Source organism: Rhinichthys klamathensis, unplaced genomic scaffold (genome assembly GCF_029890125.1).
Source record: "Rhinichthys klamathensis goyatoka isolate OS25496 unplaced genomic scaffold, OSU_Roscu_1.1 h1tg000180l_1, whole genome shotgun sequence".
Classification (NCBI taxonomy): Eukaryota; Metazoa; Chordata; class Actinopteri; order Cypriniformes; family Leuciscidae; genus Rhinichthys; species Rhinichthys klamathensis.
The window spans coordinates 1,204,328-1,217,821 of record NW_026606708.1 but is presented as its reverse complement, the minus strand read 5'-3'; the positions used below and the strand labels follow the sequence as shown (position 1 = coordinate 1,217,821).

General features: G+C 37.0%; 1 protein-coding gene across 4 annotated transcripts in view; it reads left to right on the top strand.

Moving 5' to 3' along the window:
- The window catches only part of celsr3 (cadherin, EGF LAG seven-pass G-type receptor 3), a 50,932-nt gene that overhangs the window by 27,278 nt on the left and 10,160 nt on the right, over window positions 1-13,494 (top strand). For all 4 annotated transcript variants that reach the window (XM_056260857.1, XM_056260858.1, XM_056260859.1 and 1 more), the window contains exons 9-23: window positions 107-232; window positions 380-549; window positions 1,436-1,621; window positions 1,898-2,008; window positions 2,832-3,000; window positions 4,805-4,946; window positions 7,172-7,292; window positions 9,104-9,287; window positions 9,371-9,472; window positions 9,554-9,648; window positions 10,979-11,188; window positions 11,314-11,497; window positions 12,478-12,627; window positions 12,705-12,885; window positions 12,984-13,151. In XM_056260857.1, the coding sequence (XP_056116832.1) occupies window positions 107-232; window positions 380-549; window positions 1,436-1,621; window positions 1,898-2,008; window positions 2,832-3,000; window positions 4,805-4,946; window positions 7,172-7,292; window positions 9,104-9,287; window positions 9,371-9,472; window positions 9,554-9,648; window positions 10,979-11,188; window positions 11,314-11,497; window positions 12,478-12,627; window positions 12,705-12,885; window positions 12,984-13,151 (2,299 nt within the window). The remainder of the gene's footprint in view (window positions 1-106; window positions 233-379; window positions 550-1,435; window positions 1,622-1,897; window positions 2,009-2,831; window positions 3,001-4,804; window positions 4,947-7,171; window positions 7,293-9,103; window positions 9,288-9,370; window positions 9,473-9,553; window positions 9,649-10,978; window positions 11,189-11,313; window positions 11,498-12,477; window positions 12,628-12,704; window positions 12,886-12,983; window positions 13,152-13,494) is intronic.

The following is a 13,494-nucleotide window of genomic DNA, read 5'->3' as shown; positions in this document are numbered from 1 at the left end:
GGTAATTTTTGGCCTGTTATTGTCTGCTGTCATGGTGATTGTGCTGTAACTGTCTTTTTCTGTGATTGGCTGCAGCATTAGTGATGTAATGCTCTGTCTTTATTAGGCTGCAGTGCCAAATTGCCTTTCTGTAAATCAAACCCGTGCCAGAATGGCGGCACTTGTCGGGTGAGCTGGGAGACGTATTCCTGTGACTGCCCTGTTGGATTTGGAGGGAAGGACTGCAGCTTAGGTGAGACCGACCTACATAAATGATTTCTCTGTTGATCTTTACGTGAATCTTAAATCAGGATGCCAGTATCAAACAGGAACTATTACTAAATGTTAATGTCATGATGGTATTGCTTATGATGGTAATGTTGGAATGATTCTTCCACAGTGATGTCCCACCCCCATCGTTTCATTGGAAGCAGTGCACTGTGGTGGGACCTGAAGAATGAAGTCACCATCACCACACCCTGGTACATGGGGCTGGTGTTCCGCACCAGGTCAAAAGAGGGAGTTCTCCTGCAGGCTCAAGCTGGACAGTACACCAACTTGATTTTTCAGGTATACTCACTTATAGAAATGCATGCAGAAAGGAAAAGAAAACAACTAGAAAAGCTTTAACCCTTTCAAAGTTGGTCTGTTCTGCATCTCATTACTAATAAGAATATGCATTATTTTCCTGCACTGTTTTTTTTGTTTTGCCACCAAACATATTTTAATTTTTATAATATATATATATATATATATATTAATTAAGTTTACAGTGAAATGTTTATCCAAACATATTTTAATTTTGATTTTAAATTAAATCTTTAAGTTTACATTTACATATTTAAATTTTACTTTCTTTTTAATTTAAATTTTAATCAAATTTAATATCAAAATTAACTATAATAACCCTACTGTCGTAACTGGTATTTTAACAGAAGTGTTGTAGATTCACATTAAATAATCTAATTGGTGGAAGGAGGAAGTCCACTTTATTTTAATACAATTGTAGTAGTAGCTACTATTTTTTCATAAGCATTTTATTTTTATTTAAATAAAACAATTGAAGAAATATTCATTAAAGGCAAGCACTAAGTAAAATCAAAGGATTGAATCCTCCATGAATTATGAACCAAGCTTTTCCTGTGGTATTCTGATGCTCTCTGGCAATAAGGAAAAACCTGGCCTTGTTTGCCTTCAACTATTCCAAGAAATGTCTTAATTCATTAAGAGCCTGATGAAAGAAAAACATGATCTGTTTCAGGGTAGGAAACAAACATTTTCACTAGAAGCACAGGGTTAATTACATAAAATTTGCTTGACTTCCCATAGCACTTTGAAGTAGACAATTCTGCGTCGAACTCCAACGGCTCTAGATACTTAGCTGATCAAATATAACTCGCATATCCTATGCAAACAATAAATGAAATTGAGAAATCGAGTATGTGTCTGATTCCAGGTGGTTTCTGGTCAATTGGTGTTTTCTGTGGCACGGGGTTCGACTCGGCCGGTCAGGTTGAGACTGGATCAGGTTCAGGTGTGTGATGGACGCTGGCATGACCTACAGCTCGAGCTCCGTGATGTCAGGAGCGGCAGAGAAACTCGATATATTGCTACAGTACGATTGGACTTTGGACTGTATCAGGTACACACACTCACACACAAACACATACACCCACACATAAGTGATCCACTAACCCCTATTATGTCGTTGACTCATTGTTATAATCCCGTGTTGTAATCCATAATCTGGAATTCTGGAATATCAGATCTTAATCTTTGTGGATTAAATTACAAATCAGACACAGGTCACTGGTCTAGTGATCAAACACTGAAATACATGCGATGTCACTAAAATGGACTAATTTAATCTCTTCCATCTCTTTCTCTGCCTCTCTTCAAATCTCTCTCTCTGCCACAGGGAACAGTCATTGTTGGGAATGAGATTAATGGTGTAAAGGTGAAGCACCTGCATGTGGGTGGAGTTTTAGGGTCAGGAGAGGTGCAAAACGGGATACGTGGCTGTATTCAGGTTCGTCATTTTTGGAGTCTGTTTTTATAACCCGATATAACCTCAACTGTGCTCATCACACTTCTGTAACCTTCTTTAATGTATGAATTATTGATAGTTATCAATTCCTAACGGGGTCATTCGTTTTTAACAAGCTGACAATTAGTTGAATAATTAATAAGAACTTAGAGAGAAAAGTCAGAAAATAATTTTACCAAGTAAATCCCCATTTATACCTATTATTATAATTATTGTCATTTTATTGGAAACTAAGGATGTTCATTTTATTAATGGATTATTTATTTAGCTAATGTCAAAGGTCAACTGTTGAACACTACTTGTGATGCACAGCAAGGCAGTATCTATTTGATCAAAAATACAGTAAATCTCTAATATTGAGAATATTATTAAATAGTATTATATAATATTTTAAATAACTTCTATTTTATGTAATTTTCTACTTTAGTTTTCTATTTTTACTCTAGTCTTATTTCTTATTATTATTATCATCAGTGTTGAGAACAGTTGTGCTGCTTAATGTTTTTGTGGGAAATTATTTTACAATTGTTTTCTGGCATCTTTGATGAATAGAAGTTCAAAAGTACAGCATTTATTTGAAATGGAAATCTTTTGTTAAAATTATAAAGGTCTTTACTTTTGCTTTTGATCAATTCAATGCATCCTTGCTGTATAAGAGTATTGTTTTCTTGTAAAAAACTTTTGAACGGTAATATTTTTGATCTGAGGTTGTATGTTTCTAAATGTATTAAATTTTTTTTGAGATGTCATTCATTTGGGTGTATATTTATGTCTGTGTGCTGAATGTTCTGGCATGTGTCCTCAGGGGGTGCGTCTGGGGGTGCGTCCTGATTCCCCTGCATTACCCCGCCCTTCCAGAACCATCAAAGTGGAGACTGGCTGTAATGTTGGAAACCCATGTAGCACATCCCCTTGTCCTGCCCACAGCCAATGCACCGACGAATGGGATCGACACACCTGTATTTGTGAACCAGGTTAGATATGAGTTAGGATTGTTGGATGCAAAACGTACAGAATGAAAATGTTTCAAATACATACAATGATGTAAAAAACAAAACGAATTAGACCACTAGTGAAGATCTATGTTGCATTTTTAAAATGTAATGCAATTCTTCATTACAATTTATATAACCAGCAAAAGAATTTGCAGATTTTTTTTTTTTAAATCATTCAGTATCCTAAAACTTTGTTTATTTCCAGGTTTAAGTTTTTGAATCACATATTTTCAATGTGGTGTTAGGTGCCTGCATATATAATATGTATTAATAATACATTGAGCATGTCAGTGGTTTCTATGCTAACAGTCTGATAGTTCACCCACACAGAGAAAAAATTTACATTTTCAAGATCTGGCTGTGTTTGTATGAGCTCCCATCATGTCTAAATGAAGATACAGACTTGTTCACTTCATTATAATGCTGTTAGAGTTGCATCAGCCCAGTGTTATTAATAGTGCTGTGCAGAAAAAGAAATCAAAGACTCCCCTCATAAACTCTGAATTAATTTCGCAGACCCCCTCCTGGTAGAGTAAACCCACACGTACAACCTCACACACACACACACACACACACACACACACGCGCGCATAAGAGTGCCTAAATTTAAGAACAGAATTATCTCTCTCATTCTTGCTCTGTTGTTTGTTAGATTCCCATACGTAATTTAACATTCTTAAAATGTCTATGCACTGCAGTGTGCTAGTGCTTGAATAAAGTGTCACTTTTTCTGAGGGCTTTATTGTAATCCTGTAGTGACTTCCATATCATTTAAAATAATGGAAAGCTTCACCAGAAGAGCATATGGTTGTATTACTGCATTCCATTTCTGATGAGATTTTCTTCATTCGTCTTAATAGGGTTTGCACACAATTATATACAGTAGTACAAACATCTCTCTGCTGAATAAGAGAGAGAGAGAGAAAGGAGGTTATTGTGTCTTTTGATCAGTGGTCGTGCAGATAAAGGCTTTCCTATATGACTCTGGTGAAGATAAGATCAAGGCTGGGCTGTTTTAGGTGTTGTTATGAGTCGAGAGTGAAATACTTTCTGCTCCTATCTGTTTTATGCCTTCAAATAAATATGTATGTGAAGGGTTTTTTCCCTCAAGTTTATTTAGTTGTAGATTTCATTGGGGCATATGTATCATTTTCTTCATTATCTAGGATGGATTTCATAATTTGAAATACCCCCCCCGATATTCACTTAATTATGTTAGTCATGTTTTATTTTATTCATTTTTACTCTTTAAACAGGCAGTTTTTTTGCTGCTGTGCCTTTAAGCTATGTGAAATGAGTAACAGCATAAGCTGAGGGTTTGCTGTCGCTTCCGATATATTTGGCACTGCTTCATTCTGCATTACATTGTTGTATGTTCACAAAACATTTCACTATGAAGCATGTCGCTCAAGCTGTCATGGTTGAATTGATGTGATCAGTCATAAAGTTGTGCAACAAAACATTTTTTGCAGTTTACCTTCAATGAATGATCTTTTGAGCACTAAAAGTGTTTTCAGGCATCTCCCTCCATCTGTCAAATAGATAGTGCTGCCCCAAACTCACGTCATTGGTTGAGCCAAATTATAGCAGTCACAGTGATCATACTTTTCAGTGAAATAAACATTTGAATAGCTTACTTAAGTCTCTCTACATTTTAAGCGGAGACAGTACTTTAACATAGAAAAAATTACACACCTAATCTTTAAATATCAATGATACTTGAGGTTTGTGTTGCAACAGTTTCCCCCCCCCCAACTTTTCCAACTTTTTTTTTCAAATACAGGATTCTATGGTAAAAGTTGTATGGATGCATGTCAGCTGAACCCATGTGAAAATCAAGCAAAGTGTCACAGGAAGCCCAGCTCCTCTCACGGATATATCTGTGACTGTGAGGACAGTCACTACGGACAGTACTGCCAACACAGGTACACATTCATTCACACCAAAACCATGCGTAATTACACGAGCACAAATACACACTAACAAACACGTCACTACTTGAATTCACTTCATGCACTGAGAAAATAACTATTTTCTTAAAGGGGTCATATAATGGTACATGCACTTTTTCAAGTTGACTGTACTGAAATGTGTGTTGGCAGTGCCTGTACACAACCATCATATATTGATAAAAATCCATCCAGTGTTTTTATATTTTATCTTCTTATATGTTTTCCCCCGTCTCAAATCGAGCCGTTCGACCGTGTGACGTCACACGGTCAGACGCCCCTCCCACAATTGTTGATTGACAGCAGCGTTTCAACATAGACCCGCCCTGAGCGAGCTGTCATCATTGTCCACCATTGTTGATGCGCTGGAGCAGAATGGCGTCTAAGCGATTGTGGTGTTCTGTTCTTGGGTGTAATAACGAACACAGCAGTCATTTTGATATTCCTAAATCCGAACCGCTGAAGAGACAGTGGCTGAGTTTTGTTTTCGAAGGGAATATTCCCCACGAACAACGTCAATGCTTTCATGTTTGCGCGAATCATTTCTCACCAGACTGCTTTATAAACGAGGGTCAGTATAAGCTGGTTTTGCTAAGAAGCTGCTCCTGAAATAAGAATCGGTACCAACTATTCGTGTTCCTGCTGCACCTCCAGAAGAAGTGAGTGTAAAGTTTTATTAACATTTATATTAATCTTTGCAAATCGCTTGCACGCTTCACGATGAATGCGGCTAAGGTTTACACTCAGGGTACATTACGGCATGTTTTCTATGTACGACGTTCTCAATATAATTCATAATCCCACGTTTACAATGAACAACTCGTTATGGTTATTGTGTTATTACAAACTGTGTACGGATACATCAGTAAACGCACAGCGTTCTTATCTCACTACTCTACCCTGCCAGTACATACAAAGATAGATCAAAGTGACATGACGTTAACCAACCATTCAGAAACGTCCTGTTCGAGCCTTAATTGTCGAACTTTTTTGCGGCCGTCATCTTGTTCCGGGTCCGACTCCGGTTCAAATTGATACGGTTGCACAGATGTGTCCTCAGAGACTCCCGCTGCCATTCTCTCTCCAAAATATACCCTCAACTGTTGTCAAGACAACACTCCACGTGTGTTGTCAAAACGCCCGCAGAACAGAGGGGCGGAGTGAGCAAAGCTCATTATCATTTAAAGGCACATGCACTGCAACAGCGTGCTGAAAACAGAGCTGTTTTTGACCAGGTAAAATGAGTGTTTTCTTACAATACTAATGAGAATTTTTAATTAAAGTATATTACAAACTTTTCATTTAGACCCTAAAGAATCAAATTAACTTGTATGAAAATGGCATTATATGACCCCTTTTAACATTGTTTTTGTCCTGTTGCCCAGTAACAATTTTTAAACATTTAAAACAAGGCAAAATTAGTTACGTATTTTTTTCCCCCCAAATTTTTTCCCCTTGTTTTAAGCAAAAATGTAACCAAATTTAGTGTGATTTATACTTAAATCATGCCAATGGATTAATGGAAATACATTTACATCAAGATATATTTTCTGAAAACAAATCTTTTTAACTTAACAGTTTTGCTTTTTCAAGAAAATGTAACTTTGTTATAAGGCTGATTTTGATGGGAAACAAGAGAAAAATACTGAAAAGGATTTCTGCCGTGTTCCGCCTCTGTCCTTTAGCCCAGTTACTCTTATTCTGATCTGTAATCTCTAAGTTGACAAGCAAATGTACCAGTAAGATAATCAGTGAGAGATGGACAAAGACTTTATAGATGCATTCAGATTTACGGCCGAATTTGTGTGCATGTGTGAGAGTTTTTTTTTTTTTTTTTTGTCACACTAATCCAGTGTTCAAGCTTATCCGAAAGGCTGGATGTGTATGGCGGGTAGGTTTGTGTTCATGTTAATGATGCATTTGTTCTGCTTAGCCACATGCATGCGTGTGTGCTTAAGGTTTGATGCCTTTGAACGGATGAAAGTAGATTTAAGTTTGCCGACAGAATGTGACTCATGTGACCCTAAATCAACCCCTACCTCAAACAGACACACACGCTCAGCTAAATCCTTCACAACAGCGGCAATCTCATCTGCTCTCTTTTATCTGTCGGCTCCATCTCTCTCTATCTCGCTCTCTGTGTCTGATCTGCCCTAGATACATAGGTATTTGATCAAATCTAACTGTGCATCTGTTTGTAGGATCGAGCAGCAATGTCCTCGTGGTTGGTGGGGCAGCCCGACATGTGGACCCTGCCACTGTGAAGCAAGTAAAGGCTTTGACACAGACTGCAATAAGACCACTGGACACTGCCATTGCAAGGTATACACAAATAAATAGTTAACCTAAAAAATAATAATCAAATAAATATGATCACAGATTGACATAATAAGATGGACATGTACACTACGGTTAAAAAATGTGGGGTTGGTAAGACTTTTTAATGCATTTGTTTGATCAAAAATACAGTAAAACCATTTAAAATAACTGTTTTCTGTTTTAAGATTGCTTAGTTAGGGACACTTAATATTCTGTAATATTATTGATTTGACTGTACGGAGACTATTGGAATGATAACTGAACAAACCTGGACAAGACAACACTGTTTTCTACAGAGCTGTTTTATAACTAAATTGAACTCATTTCATATTTGATGATCTTTACACAGTTACTTAATCATTACTTTCCTGTTTATCCCTGTAATGCTGCTTTGAAACAATCTCTATTGTATAAAGCGCTATTTAAATAAGGTGACTTCATATATTTTCAAATGTAATGTGATGGCAAATCTGGATTTTCAGCAGCCATTACTCCAGTCTTCAGTGTCACATGATCTTTCATAAATCATTCTAATATGCTGATTTGGTGCTCAAGAAGCATTTCTTATTATCATCAATGTTTTGCTGCTTCATATTTCTGTGGAAGCAGTGATGCCTTTTTTTCAGGAAGTTTAAAAAAAAAAAAACATTTATTTGAAATAGAAATTCTTTGTAACATTATAAATGTCTTTACTGTTTCTTTTGATCCATTTTCCTTATTGATAAAATTACGAATTATAGAAAATGATAGAAATCTTACTAACCCTAAAATTAGTGTTATTCTGAAACAGTCTTGTACCTGTGTGTGAAGACACAGCAGCACACACACCACTCATGGAATCATCTCCCTAAGACTTTTAATCCAGATTTTTGGCCCTAATAATGTAAGAAAAGATGTCTACTATCTATCCTAAACCTTCTTATAGATGCACAAGACTACTCTATACACACTCCATAAGAACACGCCAGACTTTCTCAGGATCAGCTGTCACTGACGGTGAAAGCTGTTCCAACAACCAGCAGCTTCATAAACATGCTGAGCGTTATTCTCCTCAGAGAGCACTTCATGTTCCTGTTCTTCTCAGAGTTTCAGGGGAGTGAAAGCAGACTTTCTCAGGATCAGCCTTTGGTGAATTTTCAATGTGTATTTTAGCAGTTAGAGCTTTTAAACCAACAGTTTACATTTAATAGACACGTTCCTGTTTTACTTTTTTTTGTGCAATTTGCATTACCAAATAAACGTAAATTCATAGAGTATTCAGAAACACTCCTTTTGCCATTATGTACAGATACTACCTTCCAGTTCTGTTCTTTAAATAGGACCACTAGTTATTGTCAAAAACAAACATGTATTTTAAATATAACCCGTACTTTTGAGTTGGTACTATTTTTAGGAGTAAATGCCTACTACATACAGAATTGCTGGTCAGGGAAGTGTTAATTGGTTTGTGTGTGTGTTTAAGTGTAATTAAGGGATTAGAGATGTGTGTTTATTCATTCTGGGGTTCTATAATAAAGCATTACTCACCCTTACACTGTACTGCATCAGGCTTTTCATTATCCGTGTATTACACTCCAATCCCAAAGGAAAACATGAACACACACAATCTTATAAGGCTTTTGAAATATGCAGTTAAACCTTTTTTATTATTATTCTAGCTATTATGTTTAAAACATGCATGTCGATATTTTTTATTATGTTATAATTTTACTATGGGTTGTGATTTTTATTTTATTTTTTATTATTATTCTTTTTTTAATCAGTTCGTATTGTGTAAATGCATGTGTTCATATGGATGTTTTTGTGTGTATCAGGAGTTTCATTACCGACGGCGGGGCAGTGACGTCTGCCTGCCATGTGACTGCTACCCAGTGGGCTCCTTTTCTAGGTCGTGTGACCCTGAGAGCGGCCAGTGCCAGTGCCGACCCGGCGTGATTGGCCGACAGTGCAACATGTGTGACAATCCGTTTGCTGAGGTCACACAGACAGGCTGTGAAGGTACATACCCATCCATCCAACCAACCAATAATGCCTCCTTGTAACAGATATTTGTTAATCATTTCCTCACCCGCTTTTCTCAGTGATCTATGATGGTTGTCCTAAGACCATAACATCAGCAATCTGGTGGCCCAGAACAAAGTTCAACCTGCCTGCTGCTGTCCCTTGTCCCAAAGGATCAGTTGGTGAGCTTATAGATTCATATCTGTGTCTAATGTATCTTTTTTGAAGTCCATCTAATCCATCAGTCGATCTCTTTTTTGAAGGGACTGCAATTCGGCACTGTGATGGAGAGAGAGGATGGCTGGACCCTGATCTGTACAACTGCACCTCTCCTCCTTTTGTGGAGCTAAACACAGCCGTGAGAAGCTATGATTTCATTATTATCCATTTACTATAATAAGGGCTGTTTCACCCCGTTTTTTTCTTCTTCCAGAAAATAAAGTGTTTTTTTGTTATAATATTGAAAATTATGTAGGGATGTGTGGATATTAAAATTCTATATAATTGCCCATTATTATTTTCATAACTATAAATGGTTGATATTAAAGTTCTACACTATTTTTATAATATTTATAATTTGATTTTCTAAAGATTGCTTTTAACAATCTTAATAAATTATTCGTTTTTTTAAAGATTTTTTTTTAATTGAGTGTGACTTTTGATTACGGCAAAGCTAATTGAAATATAAAAATGAGCATGCACTATTTTTAATGTCCAATATCGACCGATAGATAAAAAAATATCTAACTGATATGGTACCGATATAGAATGCATCCCTAATATATATTTTAATGGAGCCTGCAAGTTATAAAAATGTTTATTAGGATTTGGTCTTTGAGAATAATTACAAACACATGTAATACATATATTTTAGGACCGGGACTCGATTAAAAAAATTAATCTAATTAATTAGAGGCTTTGTAATTAATTAATCGAAATTAATCGCATAAATATTTGACCTGAGAACAGTGAGAAGTAATTTTTTTCACATGGATTTTTTAGTATACCATTGAATAATGACAATACATAAGCTTAATCAACAACATATTGTTTATTTTTGTTCAACAAAGTCCAGCAGACCAGTGCGATTTTTGCCATTAAGTGTAGCAATATCTACACTAATAGCAATAGCGAATTCCTTGTTGCATAACTTGCACACAACCATGCTCTTATCGACGCTTCCATCCGTTCGTTTTTTATAACAAAATTTCCCATCCACGGGGCCAACGGGGCCAACCAAAGCGATCTATGAAGGAAGCGATCTCGTCAGCTTCTTCATCATGAACGCTAGATGGTGCTCCAGTATAATCGGTCCGCCGAAACTCATCCAGTGAGAAACGTTCCGCGGTGCAAAAATAAGTGCGATTAAAATGATTTTTTGTGTAAATTAACGCGTTAAAGTCTGTAATTAATTAATCTTAATTAACGCGTTAAAGTCCCGGCCCTAATATATTTATATAACATCTACAAATCATTAATCTACATGAAACTGAATCAAAACTCAAAAGTGTTGCTGAAACGTTTTAATCGTCATAAATTAATTGAATACACATAGCTCATGCAGACACAGGATGTGTGAAACAGACCTAAGGTCCATAACTTTCTCACAGTGATGCATACAGTATTGGAGCTGCTTGTCTACATTATTTAACCATTTTTTAAATATGTGTGTGTGTGTGTGTGTGTAGCTGGAGGCCTTAGAGAGAAATGAGACAGAACTCAGCACCATCATTGAGAAGAAACTGGCCCATCAGCTTCGTGATGTCACAGAGGCAACAACCCGTCTCTATGGAAATGACCTTCAGATAGCCGAGCGGCTGCTGTCTCGCCTCTTGACCTTTGAGAGCCTCCAGTCAGGCTTTGGGTTGACAGCCACTCAGGATGCACATTTCAATGAGGTGTGCATTACCTTAGGGAAACCGATGAATAGCTGGAAATTTGAGATTCAAATTTTGAGATAAATAAGGCTAGTTGATTAATGTCTCGTTCTGTTCTGTCTCTCACACTGTGCCTCTATCTGCAGAATGTGTTACGAGGCTGTAGTGTTTTGTTGGGTCCGGGCAGCGCTGCTTTGTGGAGAGGTCAAAGTTCAGGTCAGAGCGGAGCGGCGGGATTGGCCGATCTGTTGGAGCAGTACTCCCGCATACTAGCCCAGAACATGAAACAGACCTACCTCAATCCTGTCGCACTCGTCGCCTCAAACATCGGTCAGCATCAATCCACAACAAACACATACAATAGTTTGGGGTTCATTTTTTTTTGTTTTCTTTTTGAAGAAATTAACACTTTTATTCAGCAAGGACACATTCAATTAATCAAAAGTGACAGTAAAGACATCTATAATGTTACAAAAGATTTCTATTTCAAATAAATTCTGTTTTTTTAAAATAAGTGTAATTTTGAAAATAATAGTAAGTATTACTTGAGCACCAAATCAGCATGTTAGTAGTATTTCTGATGGGTTTTGAGGGAGTGAAAAGAGCCGGGTCCAGTTTAAAATTCTCAATCGACATCTCTGAAAATTGTTTTCAGATCAAATTTTTTTTTCTTGAAATACACTAAATGTTTTTCACTGCATTTACAATATTTAAAGCATTTCTGTTGATTTGTTTATTTTTTATTTGTGAAGGAACCTTTCAATTTTGAAAGTTTCAAGACCAACAAAGGATATATATATATATATACACACTAACTAATTATTAATTATAATATATAATAAAATAGTCATACAAATTAAAATGATGGAAGCAAGTTTCACAACATTGTGAAAATCAAAAAGATTTTAGTAACGATAGAGCAGACTACATACAGTATATAAAAACAGATATTAAATATCAATCCCCACTTTAAATATATCCTGTTAAAATTATATTGTTAATACATTTCATTTAATCGTTAAATTATTTGTTGATCATTTTACGGAGATGGACATATTACTTTAAATGGTGTGTGGAAAGCACTTCAAATCTGGAGGACAGAGAGGCTTAGTCAGCTGATGGTGAGGAAAAAGTAAGTGAGGTAAAAGTCATGTGCTGTGTGAGCTAAAGCTGAGAAAGATCAATGTGAGACTAACACCTGCACTGTGCACCTACGGTATGATCTGCAGAAACTGCAACTGCAGCACTACAGAGAGCAGATCTATTAAAAGAATCCTGTAGTTCACACAGTGTGTGTTTGTGTTTTGCAGTCATGACTCTGGATCGTGTTGACAACCACACACATGTGCGGCGGCGGTTTCCACGGTATCACAGTACTCTGTTCCGAGGTCAAGCGCTTTGGGATGCTCACACACATGTTGTGCTGCCCCCTACTGCACTAGTGCCACAACGCAACATCTGTAAGTCACATTCACTGTCTCTAGTCTTTAAGTTCACTTAAAAGGCTTAAAACTATTGAGCAATACTTTGTGTTTAGTTTCAGCTCCATCTCCTGCTGGCCCTGTAAACCTGTTGGCCAATCAGACGCTAGAAGCGACGGCACCCCGCCGTTCTTTGTCACTACAAGAGGCGCCTGTCTCTATTGTCATCCTTCTCATCTATCGAAGCCTGGGGGCCGCACTTCCTCCTAAATACCACACGGACCGTCGCGGCGTCAGGTTAGAAATGGTCTAAATTAAAGATCACTTCAGAGTCAGATAATGTGTATATATGTGAGTGTGATCATCTTTCTAACCGTGCATGTGCATCTCTGCAGGTTACCCAGACACCCTGTGTTGAACTCGCCTGTGGTGAGTGTGTCTGTGTATAATAACCAGACCTTCGTGGAGGGTTTTCTGGACACTCCGGTCTTGCTGGAGTTTCGTCTTCTAGAGACCAGCAACCGCAGCAAACCGCTGTGTGTGCAGTGGAATCACAGCAGCTCGTGAGTCTGTGTTTGCTGCCCTTATTTACTCAATTTTATGTCTCAAGAACAAATAAAACCACTATTTGGGACAAAATCGGCTGACCAAATCATTAAATTGCATTATACTTGCATTAAACTACCAGTCAAAAGATTTTTTTTTAAATTAGACGGTTAGTTCACCCCAAAAATTATCCCATAATTTACTCACCCTCAAGCCATCCTAGGTGTATATGATTTTCTTCTTTCAGCCAAACACAATCAGAGTTTTATTAAAAAATATCCTAGCTCTTCCAAGCTTTATAAGGGGAGTGAATAGTAACGTTTTTGAAGGCCAAAGGATGCTTTTTTAATGTAACTCGAT